Raw genomic sequence first — 26,304 nt, 5'->3', positions numbered from 1 at the left:
CTGAGCACCACAGAGGCACATTTCCTGGCCACCAAGGAGTAAGTACAAATGGCAGGTGAGTCATTTTTAATCTTTAGTTTTCCTTCTTGCAGGGAATGTGGGGAAGAGGTCTCCACTTCCTCCTTCTTCTGGTTCAGTTCCACTGATCCTCCAAGGGTTAGCTCACATCACTCATTCTAGGAAGCTTTTCCAGCCCCCCGTAGCAGTCAGGACAGGCTGGGTTAGGATGCAATAATGAGTGTCTCCACTCGTTATTCTCAGTAGCAGAATGCAACACTCTTGGTGATGATACGTGGATCTTTTGAGAAGTCACTGCACAGATGGACTTTCTCCCTAGGAATAGTTACTCTCAAAGTTCTGCAGGGAATTTCAGGGTGCCCATCGTCTCTGTTGTCCAGATTAGGACCTCACGGCTGACAGATACCTACTGCCTTCTCAGCTGCCACCCAACACATCCCCAGTGACAACCCGACAAATGATGAGTGAGAAGGGTTAGCCCAGAGCAAAAATAAGCTGGTTGCTGCAGACAAAAATAACCCCAGAGTCCCCTCAGCCTGCTCAACCTAGACTAGGGCTCATCACAAAAGAAACTATCAAACACAGGACCCCAGCTAGCAGGGCACCCACCACACAAACACACGCGTGCCTTCTTGTTGATGTGGCTGTCCTCTGAACCAGAGGCCCAACAGCTAAAACTACATGGGGACTCGGGGGGAAGAAATAGGCAGACCCTCCTCACCCCAGGCAGGCTGGCTCCTCCCATCTCCCCCACTTTCAGGATGCCATGATCTTTGGAGCTGGCAGCCTGCTCAATTCCACTCTTGCTTCAGTAAGCAACCTCATTCCCAGAAGGGGAAGCAGGGGCCTGAAAGGTATGGAGGAAGGATTCACTGACGCCGATTTTGACTAGGAAAGGAACCCAGGTTTCTAGAGAAGAGGGTCTTGGCAGGTAGCTTCTCAGCCCACTGGGCTGTGGGGTGGACTTGAAACCTCTGGGGTGGTCTGTGAGAGTGTGGGGGCTGAGGCTTTCCACTCCAGAGACTCGGGAAGACACAGCTCTTCCTGGGAAAAGCTGCCTTAAGGACCCTCACCAACAAAGTGCCGGGACAGAAGGCAAGTCTGAATAAGGAAGCCTACTGCCCACACACTGGCCGGCAAGGGTCCAGGAAGGGACCTCCTGAGACTATCCAGGAAGTGGGAAAGGCTGAACACTAGCTGAGGCTCTCAGGGAGATCCATGTGTGTGAGTCATGTTTATTGGCCACCTACTATGTGTCAATGCACCTACTACATGCACTCTTCATGATACACCCTTTCAAGCCACAGTAGCACATTCCTGCAGATTTGCACCCAGAGCTCAGAGGCACTGTCCTCAGCCCTTGGCACAGACAGAGATGGGCTGGGCTCAAATCCCAGCTCTTGCCAGTGGCTTCAACTTGGGTAGGTGCTGTCACCTGGCCAGATCTCAGCTTCCTCTCTGTACATGGGAAAATGATGCCTCCCTTCAGTGGCTGTTTAAACATGAATGCACCTAAACCACAATCCTTGTCGCCATGTGAAGGATGGGGAAAGTGAGGTGTACACAGGTTCAGGAACTTCCTCAAAGTCACAGCAAGCTCCAGACCCTGGATCAGGGCCTGGGGTCCTCCTGGCTGCAGGGCCCACACTTTCAGCCTGAGCCATCACCAGCTCTGGGCTTCCTCCACAACCCTGAACTACCCACTGATCTCTTTTCTTCTTTACAGACTAAGGCTGTGGTAAATGCACAGCCTGAAGCCTTCTCCTGTATCTTTGCGTAGCAGGTAAAAAGGAGGGCATAGCACCTGTCTGTGACATACTGATTTATTCACATGAGACTTATTGAAGTGGTAGGCCGAGCACTCTGCCAGTCCTGGGGTCTGTAAGGAGCTGGCGGTCCCCTGGGAAAGGCAGACAAAGCAGAGTATGGAGAGGAGCGGTGGGGAAGCCCAAGGCAGAGCAGGGGCCCCCCTGGGGCCAGGACCAGATCACAGTGTGGGAGGCGGTGGTCCTGAAGGGAGGAGGGAAGTGAGCACAGAAAATGAAACACATTTGAGGGAATTCTTCCAGAGACTCACACGGTGAGGCTGGAGAGAGATCAGCGAGGTAGAGAAGGGTAAGGCGTGCACGACTGGTCAGTGCAGCAGAGCTGGGGCGAGGAGATGGGGGCCTGGCCGAGGGCTGGGGCTGCACCAGAGGGTCATGAGACCCCATCTGTGTCAGGACACTGTCAGGCTGGAACAGGAAGAATGGATGGTAAAAGTGAGAGGGGGCAGGGTGCTTGGTGGGTACACAGGGTTTTGCTGGCGATGAATGGAGAGGACAACGATGGTAGAAATGGGTGGATGGGTCTGAAGCCAGCAGAGGAGGAGGCGACCGCTCAGGGCGCTGAGCAGCAGGGAAGAACGGTGCTGGGCTGACACCTAGGTTCATACCATGGACATCTGGACAGATGAGGACAGCAGGTCTTTAGCTGAGCAGAGTGAAGTGGTGAGTGGGGTAGAGGAGAAAGTGACAAATGGCCACTGGTTCGTTCTTTAGGACAGATGATTCTCAGGTGCAGGTAGCAGGGCCAGGTTCCTGCAAAGCTCAGAAGAGAGGCAAAGAAGACCTTCCCACCTGAGCCCTCCACATCGTTCTGGGAGAAGGGAAAAAACAGCCTGCACTGGAGCCCTCAGAACCCCAGTATCTCAGGGGCAGAGAAAAGAAGGGAGGAGAGAGCAGGAGAGGACAGAGGCAGGGAGGGCCCTGGTGTGGAGCAGTGCTCAAAAGGCAAAGGGGGAGGGAACCTGGGCTGGGGAGAGAGGGGCGTGGCAAGGCCGGGAGAGGTGCTCAGTGGGTGGGCAGCCTGGGCGTGCAGCAGGGTGGGGAGGCCGAAGGGAGGCCGCTGCTACAGGAGTTCAGTTCTGGTGCGGGGAAAGTGGCGCAGCTAAGAGGACACAGGCCCAGCTACCTGTGTTTTCATGGGAAGGGGCCTAGAGGGAGGGAGAAGTGCCAGAGATGAGAGGAGATGGAGGGGAGAGAGGAGGAAAGGGGTAACAGCTCACGGCACAACAGGGAAAGAACCCAAGGGGAGGCTCCGAGGAGCCAGGGTGGAGACGTCCTTCCGGGAGCGCTGGGCAGGACAGGGCTGGAAAAACAAGAGGTGAGCCTCAAACCACACTGTGTTTCCTTAGTAAGAGACAGGAGACTTTCAGTGGCAGGTGCTAGGGGCCAGCCTCGCGTGCCCTCCTTCAATCCGCACGGCAGTGACTGCTGCCTGCAAGTAGCTCAGCTGTGCACCCCTGGATATCCCTGGGGCCCTGGCGGTGCTCATTTCCCACCTGTGCATGGCGCGGTGTCCGCACAGAACTCCCCACCAACCCTGCCATAGACTACGCCACCTCTAGCTCAGCTGTGCTGCCCGAGCCATGTGCACGCCGTGCCAGTGGCTGCTGCGCTGTATCACTTGGGGAACCAGGACAAGGAGGAGAAACAGTGCACGTAGCTCAACGTGATGCCATCTTTGCCAAGTATGTTCAACCCATGTTGGCCGAATCTCAGGATTCACAACACATGAATTCAGAACCCATGGACACAGAAGGCCAACTATTCACTTCAGGTTATGAGGGAAACTGAGGCCCAGCAGAGTGGCATGACTTGCCCAAGCTGGAATTTGGAACTGGGTGGTTCGGAGGCCCTCCTGGAAACCCACGCAGGGAGGAGCTCAGGCCTCCTGTCTCTGCTGGTTTAAGGGAAGCGGCTCTCCATGTCCCGTGCACAGAGGCACAGGCGAGGGGAAAGCAGCTGCCCACAGTGAGGACCAGGGCAGCTCTGGCTGCTCCAGCGCGGAGCCTGGGAGAGGCCACACGGGAAAGGCTCCCAGCGGGCAGCCGGGAGGCCTCATCTTTATGTCCTGCACGGAGCCGGTGAACAGATCACCTTTCTTCAACCTGCCATGAGGACAGCGCTGCCAGGGACGTGGAGACCGCCCTAAAAGCTGGCGCAGAGGGACTAAGCTATAAATAGCCCTGTTGGTCTCCCCAAGCAACCAACACACCAACACAAAAAGGCCCATCACCAAAACAAGTGTGCTTTCCCTGCCCATCCGGGGATCCCGGGCTGCCACCGGCCTCAGGGATTCTGCATGCGCTGTTCTGGGAAGCAAATAGTAAGTCCCTGTAATTCTCCCCCGGCTCCACAGCAGCAGAGGCCTCAAACCACTCTGGGGAGGGAGGCCGAGGCCCCTCCTCGGCGGGAATTTCAGGCCTCTGCATCACGCATTCATTTCATGGACATTTACAGGGTGTCAGTTCTCTACTGAGCCCCCCAAAGGAGCACAGCCATGGCTGCTCTGCCCTCCAGGAGCTTCCACTCTAGGGGTCTAAAGATAGCAAGGGCAGAGACAGTGCAGGTCTCCATCCGTCACAAGGGCCACGCTACCAAGGAAAGAATCTCTGTCACCTGCCCAGTAACTTCCGAGAGGAGGGCAGCTGTGCTTCCTACTGCACAGCGGGGGAGACGGGGCTCTGAGAGGTGACTGTGGAGGAGGGGGTTCAGCTGCAGAGCTGGAGCACAGGACCACCACATTTAGGGGAAGATGGGCCAAAACTGTGTCACTGTAAGTGGTGCTAGGACCCCACCAAGAGCCAAAGAGCACAATCAGGGACCTAGGTGGGCCTGAGGGGTCCAGAGCGACCTCCCCAATTTCTTCAACCGCTGCAGAAATCCTCTGTCTCAGCCCCATAAGCCCCACAGTCAGTCCCCCACTTCTTCAGTTGCCACCATTTGCCCCTGCTTCCCTCTGAAGGAAGGTCCTTCCCAATCCTCCCTGGCCAGCAACTCTCTATCCTTCAAGCACCAGCTCGAACAACAGGAGCCTCACCAGGCGCTTCATCTCCTTGGTCCTCACCCACAGCTTCAGGGCCATCTGCAGCTAAGGGGCCAGCTCACCGCACCAGCCCGTCTTGGGCCACCTGCAGCTGAGTGCCTGAGGCTTTGCAAGGCCTGCAGTTTCCATCCCGACTGTGCAGCTCTGACCCCATAGGCTGAAAGCGGCCATAGGCAATTTGCAAATTAATGGGTGTGGGTTTCTTGCAATAAAACTTTATTGAAAAAACAGGCCATGGATAGGATTTGACCAGTCATGTGCTGACACCTAAGAACACTAATCCTTCCAGACATCCTGGCTTCTCAGGGCCTCATTTGAAAAACCACTGCACATCCGGCCTTCCTACAGGATTCTCGATATTCGAACACAAAAACTCTCCGAGAAATTCTGAAATTGGTTCTTGTATAGCTTTGTCTCTAAATCCCATTTTCTGAATCTATATAGAAATGTTCCTCACTGGGAGCATTAAAACCACAAAGAGATACCTCTTTAGGTCCATGAGGATGGCTACAATTCAAAAGGCAGACAGTATTCAAAAGTAACAGTGTTGGTGAGGGTACAGAGAAATGGCCCCACAAACATTGCTTCCGGAAACATAAAACAGTTCAGCCACTTTGGAAAAACAGTTTGCTACTTTTGTAAAAAAAAAAAAAAGTTACATACAAAACCAGCAGTTCTACTCCTATGTACATACCCAAGAAAACAGAAAGCATATGTTCCAACCAAAACATGTATATAAATGTTTGTAAGAGCATATATTCCTAGTAGCTCAAAGTGGAAACCATCCCAGTTCCCATCAACTGATGACAAATTATGTGGTACGTCCATGTAATAGAATTTTACTGAACCGTAAAAAGGAATGAAATACAGGTTGAGCATGACTAATCCCAAATCCAAAATGCTCCAAAATCTAAATTTTTTTTGTATGTTGACATGACACTCCTAATAGAAAACTCCATACCTGACCTTACAAGACATGACAGGCCACAGTAGGAACAACAGACACACTGGGAGTGCTGCATAAAATATTCTATCTGTGCAAAGCACACATAAAACATTAGTGAAACTCACGTTGAGGATTGAGTCCTGTCCCCAAGGTAGCCCATTACGTAGTGCAAAGATTCTAAATTTCTAAATCCAGAACAGGCAGGTTACCAGCATCACAAACAAGGGTTACTCAACCTGGGCTGATTCACCCTACAGGTTTCACGGGTGAACCTTGAAAGTACATGAAAGAAGCCAATCCCAAGGGACCACAGACTGCAGGGTTCCAATCATAAACAGTGTCCAGGCTAGACAAATCAAAGACACACAGGAAGCAGATGAGTGGCTACTTGCAGGACAGGAACTGTAAACGGCATGCGAGAGCTTCTTTGGGAGATGGAAATATTCCGCACCAGAACTGTGGTACCATCATCCTTGGCAAACTTACTCAAAATGATTGAACTGCACACTTAAAAGGGGTGCATGCTATGGCATGTAAAGTATATCTCAATAAACCTATTAAAAAGTTGTTAAGCCAAATTAGGTAGTGCATGCCTGTAATCCCAGATACTCTTCAGGCAGAGCCAGGAGGGGCATTAGCTCAAGACCAGGCTCAGGAACCTAGCATGACCCTTTCTCAAAATCAAAAAGGGCTGGACCTGTAACTCAGTGTGAAGACTCGGAGTTCAATCTCCAGTACTGGAAATTTTTTTTTAAAAAGTTGTTAAGAGGAAACTGTCCTTGCAGCATGTTTCTGCTTTTCCGAATCAATACAGTAATCCATTATCCAAGGTTTCAACTACTTATGAGTAACCATGGTGCAAAAATAGTAAATGGAAAATTCTAGAAATAGACAGGTCATAAATTTTAAGATGCATGCTGTTCTGAGTAGTGTGATGAAATCTCACCTTTCCTTGTTCTGTCCTGCCTAAAACACAAACCATCCCTTCTTCCAGTTCATCCATAGTGTATACACTGCTACCTGGCTGTCACCTACCTGTCATCTCAGTTATCAAATCCTCTGTCCCAGTAGCTCCAAGCTTGCACCCTAATAAGTCTTAGTTTAATTAATAATAATGACCACAAAGTACAAGAGTAGCAGTGCTGGCAACCTTATTACAGTATATTGTTATAATTGTTCTATCTTATTATTAGTTATTGTTAATCTCTTACTATCACTTAGTCTACAAATTAGACTTTCTCATAGATGAGTGCTTACAGGAAGAAACATGGTATATATAAGGTTTGGTACTATCTGAAATTTCAGGCACCCACATGGAGGGTGGGGGTGTCTCAGAATGCACCCCCCGAGGATGAGAGAAGGCTGCTACAGTCCCTAGCATTCTGCAGAACTCACACTTTGGGACAGGGCATTAGGCACTCTCCTGTGTTACCTTCCTTCAAAAACACTGTGCAGAGGAAACTCAGGCTCTGCATAAATATTAACTGTACAATGGTCACAAAACCAGTGGATAAGAGAGCTTGGTCTTGAATCTCGCTTTCCCAAACTCAAGCTCAGTATCGGTTCTATTTCTCCACAGAGAGGGCAAGAGCGAGGGATCAGCCCAAGCAGTAGGGACGTGGGGAGAGGGACGTGCCCCAAAACTTGTGCCTGCTTGGAAGCAGAGGAGAGAGACAGGGTCAGCAAGTCAGAGGCAAGGTGCACAGCGCAGGCTGAAAAACTGAGACCACTGCAGCTCCTGGAACGCACCACAGGTGGAACGTGGATGCCACACAGCAAAAAGGGCCTCACTGACCCTGGGCTGAGGTCCCAGGACTCTGGATTCCTCATGCAGCAAAAAGTGCTACCAAGCCCCCCCTCCCAGTCCCCGCATCCCCACATACAGCAGCTGTGCACTGAGCTTCAGTCAAAAGCTCAGGCAGAGTCCCAGCCCCACCTGTCCCTCTGAGCTCTGCACAGAGCTGGCTGCATGGTCAGGACAAGCACAGGAGGCGGGAGCAGCCACCTCCCCTGTGCCTCTGAATGTCACCCCACCTACCTGAGCTGCTAATGGAAACAAGCGTGGGAGGGGTCCTGGAGGTGGGACGATGGGCAAGAAGGAGCGGATGGCGGCCAGCAGTGTCGCTTCGTGCACAGCTCACAAACCCTGGCCTGCCTCCTGACAAGCGGTTACAGCTGATCGACGCCCTGTGACAGCCTGCATGGAGTACACCTCACCCAGCGTCATCTTGGCTCAGCACACTGGTCCCAGAGCCTACCAGGAGCGGTGGGTGGCACTGAGAAAGGACCGCACCACATACCACCATAATATAACAATAACAAAAGGCCAGGGGACACAGCTCAGTGCAAAAGTCCTGGATCAATTCTCTTACAGCTAAAAAAAAAAAGCCACTCTCCACCTGGCTGATACTATAAACAACTGATTTTACTCTAATGAACCAGAATGCTCAAAAATGGTAGACCTCAGCTATTCTGTGCAGTCCTTATTAAATCCAGTTACTACCACTGCTTGCTACAAGTACAATAGTGATCGTTCCCATTTCATAGGTGACAAGGGTGTAAGTCACAAGCCCAAGGCTAGTAAATGGGAATTCTTGCCATCTGGCCCCAGGCCCAAGTCCCCTGCTCCTCAGACTGTGGCACGTAATTTTAAACCACAGTGTGGGCAAGGACAAGCAGAACCAGCCCTCAGCTGGGGCTCTCAGCGCCATGTGCAGGCTCAGCATCCTCAGAGGCCTTAACTGGTCCTTCCTGAAACAGGGGCTCAGAGCAGACGGCTTCCTGTGAGGGCAACATTTTTACATCTTACCTTGGCCCCTTTATTCCTGGCAGTCTCTCCCCAACACGTTTTCTGCCTCATTCTTTCGTGTAGTTGTTGCGTAACTTACGGACTGGAGAACACGATCATATTGAAGAATGTTTCACACGTTTCTCCTGTCTCTTTTTATTATCATAAACTATGCTGCTTTGGGCATGCGCAGGCTACATGTTCTAGTGCAGTCCCGCCCCAGGATAAATCTTCAGAAGTGGGATGCTAAGGATGACACATCTGTGCAGTCCACAAACTGGCAGTCATGGCTACACTGGCCTCTGCTGCTATCCAGGCAAATCCAGAACCTGCCCCCCCACCTCTGTTGAGGAAAAGCCCAGTGGCACACCTATGCCATCTCAATGCTCTGAGAGGCTGAGGCAAGAGCATCACAAGTTTGAACCCAGCCCGAGTAACTGAGTGACTTAGTGAGAGCTTGTCTCAAAATGAACAATAAAAGAAGAAGAGCTAAGGATGTAGGGAATGTTCAATCCCCAGTACTGTAAAATAAACGCTAAATAAGGAATATAGACCTCCTCCGGCCAGCAGCAGCTGTGGAGGCATTAACCATGAGAGGGGCCCCGGGGCTCAGCCCAACAGAAAGAATGATCACCTGCCCGAAGTCCTATGCCTCTATGGTCCTCAACCACAGGGGGCTCTGCTACCACCCAGCCTCACTCTCTCCCAAGGCAAAGGCCCTTGCTCCCCACGCCTGGACCACATCGCCACGGCCACTAGCAGCCCCTCATACCAGACCTGGCCGTGACCCCACGACTCGCCCTCTGGGCAGCCCCACAGAACCCCTGAATGCTCTGCCTCTGCGGCCGGTCTCCAAGTTCACAAATGTCCTCCCCCGCCCCGTGCGCTCACAACCCCTGATGTCCGTGGTTCTTTGCGTCTTCGCTCCCATCCCTGCTCCAAGGCTACCGCCTCACAGAGCCCATCCTCAGCCCTGGACGGTCTCAACTCCTGTACCCTGCTGGTGTTTCCTTCAGATATGCGCTCAACTCCAGGGGGCACTTCCTACTTACGTGGGTCTGTATAATCCGATCCGCAAGGGCAAGCCTCTGTGCTGCTCATGGCGCATGCCAGGACCCACATGGGTACCTGGCCTGTGGTAGGTGCTCCCTGAAGACATGGATGGATGCTCCTCCATCCATGGGGCACACGCTTCAAGTTCCCCATTGGGCGCCTGAGACCTTGGACAGCACTAAGTCCTATGTACATGATGCTTTTCCCAAAAATGTTAATTTATAATTAGGCTCAGTAAAAGGTCAACAATGGGGGCTGGGGATTTAGCTCAGCGGCAAAAGCGCCTGCCTAGCAAGCTCAAGGTCGTGAGTTCGGTTCCTGGTACCGGAGAAAAACCAAAAAAAAAAAAAAAAAAAAAAAAAAAAAAAAAAAAAAAAAAAAAAAAAAGGTCAACAATGACTTACTGAGATGTTGGCAATGTGAGCATATGATATTTTTTTTCTTCCTTCTTAAGTCAAGAATTTTCACCTTTTCATTTTAAGACTTCACTGCTTCTCTTTGGTACTGTATATCTGAATTTCCAGCATCCTCACCTTGTACTTACTAAATAAAATAAGGGCCACTTGAATACAAGCACCGTGATAGTTCCACAGTTGACCTGAAAACCAAGATAGTGTTGTTTTTGTTTGGTACCAGAAATCAACTCAGGACCTTGCACTTGCCAGCCAGGTGCAGCTGCTGAGCTGTATCTTGGCCATGAAAACCAAGATATGTGACCCACAGTGGGTCACATGGACAGCATGGGTACACCAGACAAAGGGACATTTCACATCCTGATAAGATGCAGCAGCACAGTGGCAGATTTCATCTCACTACTTAGAATAGCCTGCAACTTAATACATATGCATTGAGCCAGGTGTGGTATCACACATCTGTAATTCCAGATACTCCAGAGGCTGAGGCAGGAGGCTTGAAGTGCAAGGCCAGTGTGTGTCACTTAGAGAGATCCTATCTGTTTCAAAATTAAAAAATAAAAAGGGCTAGGAATGTGGTTTAGTGGTAGAGCATTTGCCTAGTATACCTGAGGTCTTGGGTTCAATCCTCAGTATGGAAGAAAAAAATCTCTCTGTTTATTTCCAGAATTTTCCAATTAATATTCTCTACCACAGTTGACTACAGGTAACTAAAACCATGCTAATTCAACAGATGCTCTGGCCCTACCTCTCTTCTCACTCAAGTCTTCCCCACCCCCACTTCCAGATGCAGTAGCACTGTAGCTAAACCCAACAAACATCAACAGTCACTTCTCCTGCCAGCCTCTTCTCCTGCCTCTGTGACTCACCCAGCTCCTACACAACTTACTTGTTCCATAGCCAATCACAGGAACTTCTACTCACTCTTCAAAGCCCATCTTAAGCATCACCATCTCCATGAAGTTTTGCCCAAAGGCCAGGCATCTAGCCTTCCTCATCTTGCCTCCATACAAGCATCCTGTAGATACCTGTTTCCCTGTATTTCAAAAACTATTCCTCCCCACCACCACGTCCCAGCCTCTAGCTTTCCCTACCTGCGTGCTTCATCGGGGAGGGACAGTGTCCTCTTCATCTCTTTGGCTGCAGATGGGGTGCCGAGCAACCAGTGACTCCCAAGCAATGTTGGAGAATAGTTAAGTGAAGAAAACTTGCTGAAAGAGATCATCTTAGGGCCGGGGATATAGCTCAGTGGCATAAGTGCCTGCCTGCCAAGCACAAGGTTCAATTCCCGGTACCAAAAAAAAAAAAAATCATCTTGTTGGTTGACAGTGCCTGCAAAACCTGGTTGATGGACCTTCTCTAAGAGCTGCTCTGAACCCAGACTCAAAAGTCTGGATAAAGTCCTCCTCGCAAGAACAGCCACTGTCTACTGAGTATGTGTGACATGACAGGTGCTGTGTGATCATGCCCTTGATAACTCAAAGAGGTAGGTCCCCTCACCACCCCATCCTGGGGGAGCACTCACAGGCCCCAAGGGGCCGCCCACACCACCTGCGAGCATGCACTCAGCAGCAGGAAATGCCACAGCCTCAACTGGGTTCCAGAACCTGCACCCTCAAATCCACCCCCCATGCAAGGCGATAGGATCAAGGATAACCTAGACTAGCAGAGTAGATGGTGCCATGCAGGATGCAGTTTTGACTTAGGGCAAAGTCTGGAGGCACTTCTGATTCTGCAGTTGGAGATACAAATCTTCAGGTAAACAGGCTGGCACCACACACCCTTGGCAGTTCAGTCCCAGCCAGGAACCTGTACCCGCAGATAGGAGGAGGACAGGACACAGTGGCTCAAATGACAGGTGCTAAGTCACGCACCCGGTTTGGCCCATCAAAGCCCTCAGAAGGTGTGATCTGTAATCTCATGGTGTACTGGAAGGAGGGGCTGGAAGGGCAGGAAACAGGGCTGCTTTATGGTATGGGTTAGATCTGAAACGTCCCCCACAGTCCCATATGCCAAAGGCTTGGTCCCCAGCCTGTGGCAGGCAGTGGTGGAACCTATAAGACATGGGGCCTGGTGAGAGGAAGTGAGGTCATGGGACATGGCCTGGAGGGTATGGAGGACCACCTGGATGGCTCTCCTTGAAAGAAAACCATTTGTGTCCATGTTGGCTAAACCTCACCCTGATTCCATGTATTGATACAGACAGAGCTGGCTAGGTTTTTACTCCAATAGTCTTTAAGCAATGCAAATGGGTCTAGCTGAGGCACTGAGGCTACACAGCCTTTGAAGCAATGGGATAGGTCAGTGAAGCCCTACCTAGAGCTCTCAACTACTGAACAGAGCTAGGCTGAGTAATACCGTGCTGTTGGCTGAGACTGAGGCTTGAGAAAGAACCCTTGACATCTCAGGGCATGAAGGGCAGACATCAAAGCTGGAGCACCAGCCAAAAACACAAGATACTTCCTCAAACTGTGTTATGCAGATTCCTCCAAACTTAGAGGCTACCTGTTACTGGAATCCGGTGCTCTTTCTGCATACCTCTCCCTGCATGTTGCGGAGATGCTATTGTGCCTCCTAACTAGCCTAGCTCACAGTACTCGCATACTTCCTGCTGTTCTCACGTCGCCCAAACCTGAGCCACTCCCCTCTTCACAAATTAATAAAAGCCAGCTTTGGCCCTGGGTGGTGGCCTTTGCTCTGTTTAGCCATTGTTCTAACTGGACTTAGGACCCCCTTGGTTCCCCACAACTACAGATATGTATTTGTCTCTTTATTCTCACCATGGGTTGCACTGGAAGTGGTAGATTAGAATTACTTATTGGAATTCCAGTAACTTTTCCCTTGGATGACAAATGTGAGCTCCTCTGGGCCATGACAAGGCCAGAGCAGGCTCTCTATAGAGGGTATACTGGGACCTTATCCTCTTCTCTCTCTCTGCTTCCTCCATTACATGCTCCCTCCATAATGTCCTGCACTGCCATAGGCCAAGCCACCATGCACCGAAAACTCTGAAACTGTGAGCCAAAACAAACCTTTCCTCCTTTAAATTGTTTATCTCAGGTATTTTGTCACAGTGATGGACAGCTGCCTAACACAATCTCCATGTCACAGATGGGAGAACTAATCATAATCATTCTATTAAGGCCTTCAGATCTTTCCAAAGACTTGGGCTCAGGGGCGGTATTAGCTTCATCATCACCCTCAGGAGAGTTTACCTCATTTGCAATTTACAGAGAACAATGGACTCCAGGGGTTAGGAAACATCCATTCATTCACTCTTCCATTCATTCATTTCAACAGATATTCACTGAGCTCCCATACTGGGCCAGCAAAACAATAGCAAAAATAAAAAGAAAAACAGATACAATCAATGCCCATGTGGAGCTTAAATTATAATGTAGGAAGAGTGAGAATCAACAAGTCAAGCAAGATATAAGGATTTTGGACAAGAATTATGTCAACATTGAAACAGAGTGAGGAATAGCATTTGACTGGGTGCTGATCCTCCTGGCCTGGTCAGGGAAGGATTCCCCAGGGACAACTGAACTAAGACTCACTGATAACAAGGAGCCACACCCACCAGGATCTGGTAAGGATTCTTTAAGAAACATATGTGTATTTCCTGGGATCAAGCCCAGGGAATTCGCAGGGCAGGAAGGAACTCAGCAAGGAGGAGTAATAGATGGCAGAAAAGACAAGTCTGGGAGTGAGGCCAGGAGGTGCTCAGTCCCACGGAAAGAACCAGGTTCCACCCCAACAACTCTGATTTCCAATTTTGCATCCAAAGAAAATGAGCTAAAATGTCCATGTAACTAAAAAAAAAAAAAAAAAAAAAAAAAAAAAAAAAAAAAAAAAGAAAAACCAAAGGAAAACTTCCTCTGGTAAAGTCCTCATCTTTCTGAATAAAAAACAGAAGTGAATCCCTAGAGAGCTTAATTCAGGTCCAGTTCACAGTATGTGCTCAATGCACATTCCTCCAATTGACACTGAGCAAAAGTGATTTTGATTGTATACATGGCGAGTCTAGGTTTGCTTACAAAACCCTAGATCATGGGAGATGGAGGCCTGGGACGGGGATATGAAGACAAATCAAAGTTCATCCGATGCCCTAACATTCATTATACACTTACTAGGCTGGATCCAGAACTGCAGACATACTGTATTTAGATAAGTGCATAATGGGTTACTAAGGGAAACCAAGATGGCCTGATTTTGCCATCCTACATTAGGAAGACAAGCTGCCCCTTAGGCCCCTTGCCAGAGTCAAAATCCAGGGCCTAAGCTTTTCTTATTAACTAGTAATCCCAAAAAGGAAAACAAAATTTTAAGATGCAAGGTGGTTTGGACAGGGGCCCATGGCAAGGTGAAGCCATGGCCAGCCACAGGCAGGGAAGAAATATACCTTGTTAGTGATTTTATGATAATCGATGGGTGCTCGCTTCAGCAGCACATATACTAAAATTGGAACGGTAATCAATGGACTCATCTCACTTCTGCTTCTAGAGACTAGGTTGTCATCTTTCATCTCTGCCTCCCTGAATATGCACTGTGTTTTTTGTGTGTGCACCAGGAATGCAGACATTTGTCAAATGAATGACCTAGCAGACAGCTAAGGCCTCTGCTCTGACCAGGCAGCGAGACCCTGGAGCTGGAGGCACTGCGAAGACAACACAATGAAGATGTGAAAGGAAGTGGGGAACCACTATACAAGGAGTAGCAAAGACAACTTTCACCAACTGGGAAAGAAACATTTTTCATGAAACTGATCCAATACTGCAAGAGCTACGCCAGGGAAAAAGAAACAGGTATGCTCTATCTGAAGCCCCAGAAATCAACTTTCAACTGGATTTAGGGAAGAAGCTCTTCCTTCCCAGCCACATATTCTCTAGGCTGTGTGAGCAGAACACTTGCAGGCAGTGGCTGGGTGTGCTGAGGAAGAGAGTAAGATTCCAATTTCCTCTATAAGAACATAAGTTTGGGAATAACAGAGATGCAATCTGCACAGAAAACCAGAGCTGTGGGCTCAGTCGCCCATACATAGTCATGTGGCATGACCAGGGAGTTGGCAAAGACCCTTACACAGGAGGATGCAGACAAGCTGTCCCTTCCAGCCGCCTGGGGTCCAAATGAGTGGGTGATGTGGATGCTGCAAAGGGATCCCAGAAGTGGTCAATGCTGTTGAGTGGGAACCTTCCCAACAGTGTGAGTCTTGCTAGAACCCTGGTGACTATTTACCTACAGTATTTTGCTAGAACTTGTTATCTGCCTGCCTTCCTCCTCACCCATTCATATATATCTTAGGTCCATTCATCTTCTAAACATTCACTGAGGGCATTTCACAGCGCAACTGTGGTGACTATAACCAGGCTGGTGCTGCTTCATTACTGCTCACTGGGGAGTGCAGACAATGAACAAACACACAACACAAATAATAGTCTGAGGGGTTCTGTGTATGTTACCCAGGGAACAAATGGTGCAAGATGACATGAGCTTACACAGAGATCATGTCCAGTCTAATGTTTCAGGATTGGCTCCCTAAGAAAAGCACAGAAACCATGTTTTTCAGACCTTTAAATGTACAGGCCTAAAACAAGTCTCTGTGACATTCTTCCAGGAAACCATAGCCCAGTGGAACTGGGAAGAGACACACAGGAGCTTCCTTCCTAGCACACATCTTATGGATGCTCAGATTGAGTCTGTGCTTCACCAGGTCTAAGGTGGATAACCAACACTGCTGTTCTGTAGATCACAGTAAAGCAACTTACTTTGCTTTATAATGTATTTATAACGTAATACCTTACTTTGCTTTACAAAGTAATACCTTACTTAGTAAGGCATTTGAAAAGACCCAATGTTTGGGTTCATACATTGTGTCAACTTGAGATTTGAGTTTAGAAGTTTAACTAAGTGACTTGGCAGGGGGCCAGGGTCCTCCCTTTGTAAACATCCTGAGCTTGTGGAAGAAGTGGCCAGGGAGATGGTGTGGGCAGGTAGCCCGCATACAATACAAGGGAGGAAAAGAGGCTTGCTTTTCCCTTTTTGCTCTTGTTGTGTTTGTTGTCTTTTGCCACCTTGCACTGCTGCCCCTGTGTCATGCCAAACTGCCTGGGAGCCACTTGATTATGGACTGAAACCTTTACAAACTGTGAGCTAAAGAAAGCTTTCCTTCCTTAATTTTGGGTGTTGGGTATTTTGAGTCAGAAATGAGAGAAAAGTAACCAAGACACTCAGATAAACAGAGGGCTAGCTATACCATGTTCATGGATAGAGATGCACAACCATGATGTCACTTCTCTTCAAATTAACCTAAAATTTCAATAGGCTTGCAATCAAAATCCTCAGAGCTGTTACACTCCTTATGGTAGTGGTTGTTGTCTTCATTGTATAAACTAGTAAACTGATTCTAAAATTATTTGGAACACTAAGATGAAAAGAACAGAAAAGAATAAAAGTAAAGGAGGTGCCTTTCTAGCTCAAGGCTTATAATAAAACTGTAGATGTGATATGGACATAGAGACAGACACAGATACCAATAAAGCAGAGAGAGAGTCAAAAAATAGACATGTGCTTCTGGAAAAATGATATATAGAATATAGCATTGCAAATCAATTTAGAAAGGATATACTGCATGGGAAACTGGTTATTTAAATAAATGATAAAGTTAATTTTTTGTTTGCTTTTTGAGACAGGGTCTCACTATACAGGTCTTGAACTCACTATGTAGTACAGGCTGAGCTTGAACTCACAGTGATCCTTCTGCCTCAGCCTCCTGAGTGCTGGAATTACAGGCATGTGCGACCACACCTGGCAATAAAATTAGATTTGTACCCTATTGACATAAAAATAAAATTCCAGAGAGATCATATTCTTAAATGTGAAAAAGCAAAACTTTAAAACTCTTAGGAGAAACTATAGGATATTTTTTTACAACCTTGGAGTACAGAAATATATCTTAAATAAGACACCAACTGTGCAAACCAAAGAGATTGACAAGTGTGACTTCAGTAAAATTAAAAATTCTATACAGCATAAGTAAGAAAGAAATGCCAAAAAAAAAAGAAAGAAAGAAAGAAACGCCACACACTGAGAAATGACATTTATAGCACCATCAATAATATCTAGGATGTATCAAGGGATTCCCACCTGTAAAAGACAAGTGACTCAAATAGAGTAGGACATAAACTTGAAGTTCACAGATGAGAATATCAAATGGCAGAAAGAAAAAAAAAGAACATCAAAAGGTGTTCTACCTCAAGTAACTAGAGAAATGCAAATGCAAAATACTAAGACACCATTTCACACCCATTACACCAGCAAAACAAAGGCCAATAAGACCAAGTGCTACAGGGAATGTGGCACAGTAGAGAGTCTCCCACACTTACATTCAGACAATCCCTTTGCATTATCTGATAAAATGGACAATGCAGGGACTGCATAGCCCCGCACTTCCGCTCTTCAGTATTGCTATGGTTTGAATGTGGCCTCTATAGTTCATGCAATGGAAATTGAGTCCCAAATTGAACAGTGGTGAAAGGCCGGGCCATTAAGAGGTGATCAGCACAGAGGGCCCTTAGTACATGAGTGGACCGTTTCCATTATCAGGGAAGTGGATTCATGCTAAAAGGGAGAGTTTGACCTCTTGCTCTTGAGTGTGTGTGTTCTTCTGCCCTTCTGCCTTCTTCCATGGGATGAAACTGGCCCACAGCCTTGCACTTGCTAATCGCTAGAACTATAAGAAATACATTTGTTCTTTATCAGTTACCCAGGGTCAGGCTTTCTGTTCTAGCTGCATAAATCACCCTATGATAGGGATACAGCCTAGGAACCTTCACTCATGTGCTCAAGCACAAGACATTCACTCAGCATGCTCAACAGTGACCACGGCCAGCAGACGACAGGCCCTCAAGGGGACGTGGATAAACACAGGGAAGGCTGTTCACACCGCAAATGCCACATACGGGGCTGGAGAGGAGAGAGAAAAGCTATGTGTATCAGCACATGTATGGTGACATCTCAAGACCAAAACTGCACAAAAAAACAAAGCTGCGAAATGCATGTAAGTAATGGACACCATTAATATAAAATTTTAAACTATGTAAGAATGTAAGTAATGGATACCGTGAAGTATAATTAAAAGGTCTGTATTGTGCCCTGGTGTTACCTAAGGCACATACATATGAGCCCAAGGATAAAGATGTGCACATGAATGATAAGGCTAAATTCAGCATAACTGCTTTAGAGAGGGACAAAACTACTCCTTTCACATAAGCACTATTATTAATTAGTATCAGGAGAGGAGAGGCTTCTTCATGAAGCCAGCCGTCTTCAAACTGAAAAGCTTCAGAAAGCATTTAGTCCAGCCTTTAAATCATTGGGGAAATGTGTCTTCAGCAGCTGCAGCAAAGGATGGTCCTATCGCTGTTTCAGAAGCTCTGAAATTGGGGCCACTCTGCGCTTCTAGACAGGTTGTGCGCTATATAATTTTGGAGTGCGCATTCCATAATGTAAGTGATGCCCCCTTGGATTTAGCAACCTGTACAACTATGTAGCTGCCCTAACAGCATCATGACCCTATGGAACTCTGGTAAAACTATGCCCATTTCTGGGAAAATTCCCACCCACACAACTACTACTTATAATTTCAGAGGCTTCTGACAGGTCCCCAACAAGGATCAGCAGCCCTGCACAGGCCCACCCCTTCCAGTGTGGGTGCCCACAACCTTCTGAAGTACTTTATTCAGCCAATGCTGTGAGACCAACGTCTTCCTTAGGCACATCAGAAATCTGCTTCTTTGTAAGTGCCACCCATTAAAACACATCCACTTCTTTTCAGCTACTGGAAGGAGCTAACCTGTACCCCCAGGAGACTTCCGCCTTCCAGACTGAATATATTCTTGACTTCACTTATTGCAAACATGCTACAATGTCTCTTCTGCTCAAAATGAATTTTTAAACTGTCTAACGTTTTATCAAGCACTTCCTGCCCTAATAAACACCGAGGCACGCTAAGAAAGCTTTTCTCTCAGCTGTTCCTCTGGGAAGCCTAGAAGATCTCCACTCAGGCTTCTAGGGCAGGGAGACGCCCCGAGAAGCCAAAAGTGCCTGGCTGCAGGATGGGTCTGCTTTGTCCAGAGACGGGGCCAGGACAGTGGGGCAGGACCAGCACGCAGCCCCCACAGCCCCGGGAGACAAGGGCTCCTCCACTTACTCCCAAAACTCCATGACGGGGGAGGTGGCATTCTGCAGGGACACATGGCTGTAGTTGCTCGCGTTCAGCTTCTGGAACTCCACACATTTCTCTACAGCGGAAACAAGAGAAGACATGCAAGACAATTAACCTTGACGAGGGTGGACTCCGGGAAAACATTCAGAGCTGATGATGTAACCAGGCAGCTTTACCTGGCCGCTGAGCAAACAAGGATGCGACAGTAAAATAAATGCTCCACAAACAGTGATGCTCAGATGATCAGAACAGGAGGAGAGCTTGCGGGGCAGGGACTCTCTGTGCCCCACCCTCTACGTCCTCTCATACCCTGTCCTCCAGCCACATCCCCAAATCCACTTTTCTTTCTTCCTCTCCCTGCCCAAGTCACACCAGCCCAACAGTCCTGGCTGAACTAGAGGGACTAAAGGAATGAGTCAATCACTGTGTCCCCAGGGCAGGAACACACCTGAAACTTTGCTTTTCTCTAAAAGGGGGCTAACACTGCAGCTGCTTATGAAGATGTGAGCATTCGTGAAACATCATGAACCAACATGCGTAAAGAACCTTTGCTTTCTTCATTGTTACTTCACTCAAGCCAGTTAATCAGAAAGGATTTACTGAGCAGCTTTCTCAGAAACTTGGTGACCAAGAGAATCTCCTGCAAAAATATCCTAGTGTTCATCCACCAAGGCCTGGAGCAACCCATCAACCCCTCCTCCTCCAGGAAGCCCTCCTTGATCTCCCTCCCCTGAATGCTGAGCAAGGCAGAGTCCAGAGGCCCTCTGAGAATCACCTTCTCTAACGCCTTTTATTTTGAAAAGAAAGAATCCAAGGTTCAGAAATAGTCGGGAGACACCCCACCTGCACCCTCTCCCTCTGCCATAAAATGAGCAGTTGGGCAGTTCTGTTAAAGACAGAACTGAGCACAAACTCCTGCCGGAGCTCCATTTCCTTTGTTGTGTTTAGTAACAGTGGCCCCCGCAGGACCTGTGCTCCCTGTTTACAGAGCTCCCTGGGGCACAGGGGCTCCTGTGCCTGCGCTCTCAGGGCCCCTGGCAGCAGCACTGGCTAGCTCAGAGCCAGGGCCCACTTTTCTTTCTTCTCCTGCACTCACACATGTACACGCCCTTCCGGCTGCACCTGCCGTCTCTAGGGACAGGAACCAGCTCCTGTAGGTGATGTTTCACATGCTGCAGGCATTCGAGTGGCTTTAAAGCAATGATGGCCGACCTTTCAGTGCTCTCAATGATACAAACAGCCTGCTGTGGCATGCGTGTCACAGGTTCGCCACCACTGCTTTAGAGAAATGGTTACCAGCGGTGGATGGAGGAGGCTGTGAGCCACTGTGGGAACACTGCGGGAGTCTACTCGCTTCCTGCTCCTTCTGGCAAATGCTAAGCTTTGAGAGGAGCTGGTTGCAGGGTCCACAGTTAAGTCTTTAAGAGGAATCTAGAAAACTAAAATTGTACTTAAAAGGACTGCTATGTTCTGGGCCTTTTTCTGGGTGAGAGGAGCCTTTAGGTTATATCAGATTCTCTGACATGGTGTTTTTAAATTTTTTTCCCTCGAGTAAAAAAATCTCTCAGACACCCAAAGTTGACCAGTTATTTTTATTAAAATAGTTCATCATATACAGATATACACTGGGCTATAAAGTCTTTGTGACCATATAATTCATACAACTGGAAAAGCAAAATTAAATTTACAAGTTAAATACCACCCACTAGCAGCCAACACAATTCAGGGTGATAACATGACATGGACATGTAGGGTAATGCCACTTAATGAAATCAAATTGCTTTCCTGACATAAATGGAGCTGACAGGTAAGAGGCAGGTCTGCTGGCCTCCACGCTGATTCTTCCAAGGGCTACCCGCGACTCGATTCTATGGCCAGCTTCCTCGGGTCACACTTGTGTGAAACCTGCGTTCCTAGCAGTTTATGCATTCTCAGCTGTACTTCTTTTAGTACCAGCACACCATTTCTTTTTCTTTTCTTTATTTTTTAAAATTATAATAACATTTTTGCAGTGCTGGAGCTAGAACCCAGGCCTGACACATGCTAAGCAACAGCTCTACCACTGAGGCACAATCCCAGCCCCCTAACACACCATGTATGAATTAAATCGCTCTGCTTTCTTTCCCTTGACCATTGTCATTCTATTGCCAAATTCATGACCATCCTCAGTTACAAAGCGGCTGTGCCAAAGGTCCGGAACATGTGCCTATTTTTAGAGGACCCTCAAAATACACAATTAAATTATCATAGAGGACTCTAAGAATACATCCTTGCATCTTGGTTCGGTAGCACCTCTGTGAAATCCCTTGCCAGAGAAAGGTTAAGAACCAGGGCTCTGGAGAGAGCAAGGTTGCCATAAAATGTGACTGAGAGGGAAGCAGAGCAAAGTCACATGGGCGAGAAGCCCAGTCACAGCACTGTCTAGGTCTGGTGCCTGCTGTTCCTTCTGCTGGTGGCCAACACCCCGCCAGTCTTCCTGGATCACAGCCCTCAGGACAAGAGGCCACTCACAGGCACTGTCTAACCCGAGATTCTGATATGAGTAGTGAGAAAGTTAAAGTATGTGATCCAATTCCAGTCACATGCCAAAAGGCAGCAGATACCTGGAATATAACTGCTTAGAAGCACTCTTGGGCAAAGACCCAAGAAGGTGTGCTGCAATCAATTAGTAATGTCTGTGGGAGCACAGCCTTATCAGAAAGGGACTAGACAGGTATTCTCCCTCCCCAGATTACAAAACTCAATCCTGACAGGATGACAAGTTGAAAAGCAAATAGTACATCTAAAGGAAACAAAAGTAATCTAAAAAATTATTGCATTCTGGGGTCAGGTGCATTGAACTCAAATGTCTAGCTGGACTGGGCAGGTAAGGCAAATGAAGATAATCTGGGTGACAATAGTAACAATTTGAGGACAGATGTGTCACCTAAAGGAACAGCTTCCTCTCAGCTACAGCCATTGTGGCCAAGGAAGAAAGCTGCCAGGTCTTTTAATTTTTGAAGAGAAACTATAAATCTGGATTTTCACAGGAAACCTGGATTTTTCAGATGAAGTACAAATCAAATACATTCTTCAATTTGCTGTTCATCATTTAAAGATGGATCAACCCAAAGATCCACAGTCTTCAGCCCTTAATCTAGTCTAATCCCTTCTTTCACAGGGAAAACCTGCCACTTGGAGAGGCAGGGCTGGAACCGGAGCCCTGGCCCCCTGAGTAATTCCCACCCACCACTGCCCAGTACCCAGAGGGCTCAAAACCTGCATTTAGCAAAGAGCCCAGCACACCCTCACTCTCCTCACCATGCCAATCCTTGGGCCAATGCTTAGCTCCAGCCGTAACTCACAGAATAAACACACTCTGGCTATAGAACTGACCCCCCAGTTTCAGTGAGGCCACTTCCAGCAAACTGGACTCCTAACAAGAGCCCAGAGGCCGAAGATACAGCCCCAATCCCAAGTCCCCCAGCAGGACTGGGAGAGAGACCCTTCTTGGGGGCCATACCTGTGTTCCATTCATGCCCACAGGTGGCCCAGGGGAGCTCAGTGGTAAAGCAGTTGCTCAGGTAGAAGATGGCCCAGGCCAGGATGATGATGTAGTACACATTCAGATGGGCCTCAATCACCTGCGTAGCGTAACCAATGCCTAAAAGGACAAAGGAGAGGGAGAAATTTGAGTCTCTATCTCTGCAAAGCAATCTCGGCTCTTCTTTGTAGCTTGACACTACAGGGCAAACTCATTTTCTAATTATGCAATACTTACCTTCAAATAAAGGGCAGACTTTCCTCCAACATGTAATGCCACCTTCGCTTGTGAATTGCCCCAAAGCGGTTTCCAGGAAAAAAACAGGAATTCCACAGCAAATAAAAAACACCACGTAGGGAATCAGGAATGCTCCTGGAAGCATGTAAAGGAATAAGATGAAACCTGCCATCATCATTTTGTGTTCAGCATAAGACTCTTTACTATGCACCCCCCACAGGCAAGATGTAATGCTCTCAGAGCTGGCGCTCAGGCTGCAACTGGGACGACCCGAGTCAGCCCTGGGTTTGTGCTCTTTATGACCTTAAGCAGGTCTACCTCACATCTCTGAGCATCAACTTTTTCACCTGTGAAATGGGGCTTCTAGTCATCAAGCACAGAACTGTAGCACAGCTAAGATGATAATGTCAAAGAAAGTATTTTATTAAAGCTCAGTTCTTTAATCTCTATGTTTCATCCTCCAGAACAGGCCAAGCCATCCCTGTTCCGGATGTCACACCCCTCTTTATAATTCTAATATAATGTCAACAGGCCAGGGGGAAGGGACCTTTCTTATTATTTACTTTGAGAGCACCCTGCAAAAAGAAAATCTTTTTTAATAGAGAAAAGCATTCTCAGGGAATCATACAAGCAGCAACGTCAGGCTTCAAAGAGCTAAGCCCCTCTACACACAAGGCCCAGGTGTGGCGCTGAGATGCAAGACCCTGTCACCTTATCACAAAAATCTATCCAGCCAGGTTGGCTCAGGATCAGTCTGCAAAAAGACCACCTTAAGTTTTAGTGCTCCTAACTTGAAACATAATATCCACTGCCTAGGTTTTTCTGAAAAACAAATTAAATAACTGAGGTAAACATGAGCTATTGCAAGCAGAAGGGGATTTTCCCCAAATCCCTCGTTCTTTCCCCTGCCTAATAAGGAAGCATGAAAACATACTATTTCCCACCATCTGATCTCACAAACGAAGGCTTCAACTGAAACTGCTTTTTTTTTTTTTTTTTTGCTAAACAAAAACTACAAAGAGTAAGAGCAACAATTTTGATCAATCCTGATAGGAAGGCTCTATCTACCAGGTTGTGAAAGGGTCTTAGTTTTTTGGGGGGAAGAGAGTAATTTAAAGTTTCACACTGAGAAAAGAGTACTTTAAACTACTGTTGGGCTCTATCAGTAGAATCATGCAGATTAAAAAGGGGGGGGGACAATGAAAAAACAGCCCAATTATATTAGAAGGCAAAAAGTATATGAAAGGGAATAAAGGTATCTGCTTGCTAAATCTATATCTAATCAGTTAAAAAGCTTCAGCAGTTCTTTAACACGCTGCAATTTTACCCATAAACCTGGAACACTTGTGTCCAACCTATGGCACAAAGGACACAGTGGGCGGTTTGTTGTTACTAAAAGCTCTAAAAGGTCCGCCATCACTGCCCTCAAATCTAAGAGATGATACCTGCAAGCCTCTGGTCCATGTTAGCCACAAAGCTGGTCCTGGAATTCTTAAGACACTAATGCAACCCAACCGGGATATCTGTGCAACCAGCGGAGCCACTTGGCAAATCAGAGAGGAAAAAAAAAAGAAAAGCAAAGCCCAACAGTGACTCATTTTTAAATTTTGCTCACTACAACCTTTTCTTTTTTTAAATCTGTGGCAGAGTTTGTAATTAACCCAATTTACCCTATTTTCTACTTTTAGCAATGCTTTTTGTTTTGGTATAACAATTTCCTGGATTAACAAAGATGTGAAAACAACTTTTGCCCTGGGAATACACTGTAGGATTCCACTGGTTCCCAAAAGCACATCACAGGTTGTAAAGGCTGTCTTTGAAAAGGGCCAGGATTCCCAGCTGAGGACAGAGAACACACCTGGGGCCCTGCTGTCCACCAACATTGACACTGACATCAACCGCCCCTTCACTGCCAGAGCAGAGCAGGCCCGGAGCAGTCTGCACCTTCAGGAGGAGCGTCTCCAAGGAAGGCGCAGACAGAGCAGTCCCCTCCCCGCTCCCTCTGCTGGGCCTGCTCAGGAAGTCCTGCCCTGTTCCTGCCAGCCAACTCCTGAGCCACCTTCTTCAGGGGCTGACCATCTGCTGGAGGAGCAGGGGGTACCCAAAAGAGATGGCAATGCACAGACAAGCTTCTCTCAGAGAAATGGTGCCCCGGAAGAAGGCTCTGTGGGACCCCTTGCCATGGTTCTGTGAGGCCGTCCTGCTCATGTGACTTGAAGCCTGGAGCCCTTTCTCTGAGTGAGGCAGTTTGGATTCACGACAGCATCTTCTGACAAACTGGGATGTTGTCACTAGAAAAGACCCTCTCATCACCTTCCTTTCCCTGCTCGACAGCCTCCAAGCACTTCTTACACAGTGGGGCAGTCTCGCTGCCACTTGTTGTGGGTGACTCTGGGACCAGTCAGAGAAACTGCTTGCTGCCTGTTCTTCCACCACAGAAGCCCCACATCCCAGCCCTACAAAAGGCCTCAGGAGCAGATTTACAAGACCAGGCAGGAAAGCGAACAGCAAAGCCTCACTTGACAGTTCTCCCACTTGTCAGCCCAAGCCCACATTAAAACAAGGCCTTTGAGGGCAGCATCCTGCTTTCTCATTGGGTCGGGAAGAGGCTTCTCTGACCCTCAGTTTTCTCATCTGTGAGATGGGTTTATACAGCCTGCCACTGTGACTGTAGCCCAAAGTGAAACAACACAGGAAAAGCTTAGAGCGGTGCCTGGCACTTCAGCAAACGCTTCAAACCCAAGGCCACTCAGCAAAGCTGAGGCTCCCAGGGCAAAGCGTCTCCTGCCCAAGACACCGGCTGGTCCTGCCTCCGCGTGTCTCCCGGCGGGAGGTCCCCGTGCTGGCAGGTGCCACGCTCAGGTGCGAAGCGGTGCTCAGGTGTGAAGCGGCGCTCAGGAGCTAAGAGGCGCTCAGGTGCGAAGCCGCGCGTGCGCGGAACAGGTGGCAGAGTGGCCCGTGGTGGGGGCGTCGCGCGTCCCGGGGGTCCCCGCCCCCCCCAGCCTGCGGCGCCCCATCCCCTCGCGCCTCACCTCCACCGTTCTTGTAGCACAGGTAGGGGAAGCGCCACACGTTGCCCAGCCCGATGATCTCCCCGGCCACGCTCAACACGAACTCCACCTTGTTGTTCCAGTGGCCGCGCTCGTGGACCGCCTTGTCGCGCTTGCGGCCGCGCGCGTCCCCGCCGCCGCCGAGCGCCTGGGTCTCCCGCGCCTCCCCTGCCGCCTTCGCGTC

At 48.3% G+C, this 26,304-nt stretch overlaps 1 protein-coding gene across 1 annotated transcript in view; it reads right to left on the bottom strand.

Moving 5' to 3' along the window:
• The window catches only part of Slc6a11 (solute carrier family 6 (neurotransmitter transporter), member 11), a 106,236-nt gene that overhangs the window by 79,030 nt on the left and 902 nt on the right, over positions 1-26,304 (bottom strand). The window contains exons 3-6 of the mRNA XM_005387255.2: positions 26,103-26,295; positions 23,071-23,205; positions 22,813-22,953; positions 19,296-19,386 (exon numbers count right to left, since the gene is read on the bottom strand). Of these exons, the coding sequence (XP_005387312.2) occupies positions 19,296-19,386; positions 22,813-22,953; positions 23,071-23,205; positions 26,103-26,295 (560 nt within the window). The remainder of the gene's footprint in view (positions 1-19,295; positions 19,387-22,812; positions 22,954-23,070; positions 23,206-26,102; positions 26,296-26,304) is intronic.

This window comes from Chinchilla lanigera, unplaced genomic scaffold, assembly GCF_000276665.1.
Source record: "Chinchilla lanigera isolate Chin_1 unplaced genomic scaffold, ChiLan1.0 scaffold00028, whole genome shotgun sequence".
NCBI classification, from domain to species: domain Eukaryota; kingdom Metazoa; phylum Chordata; class Mammalia; order Rodentia; family Chinchillidae; genus Chinchilla; species Chinchilla lanigera.
The sequence above is the reverse complement of the archived record's forward strand: the minus strand, read 5'-3'. Positions and strand labels throughout refer to the sequence as shown.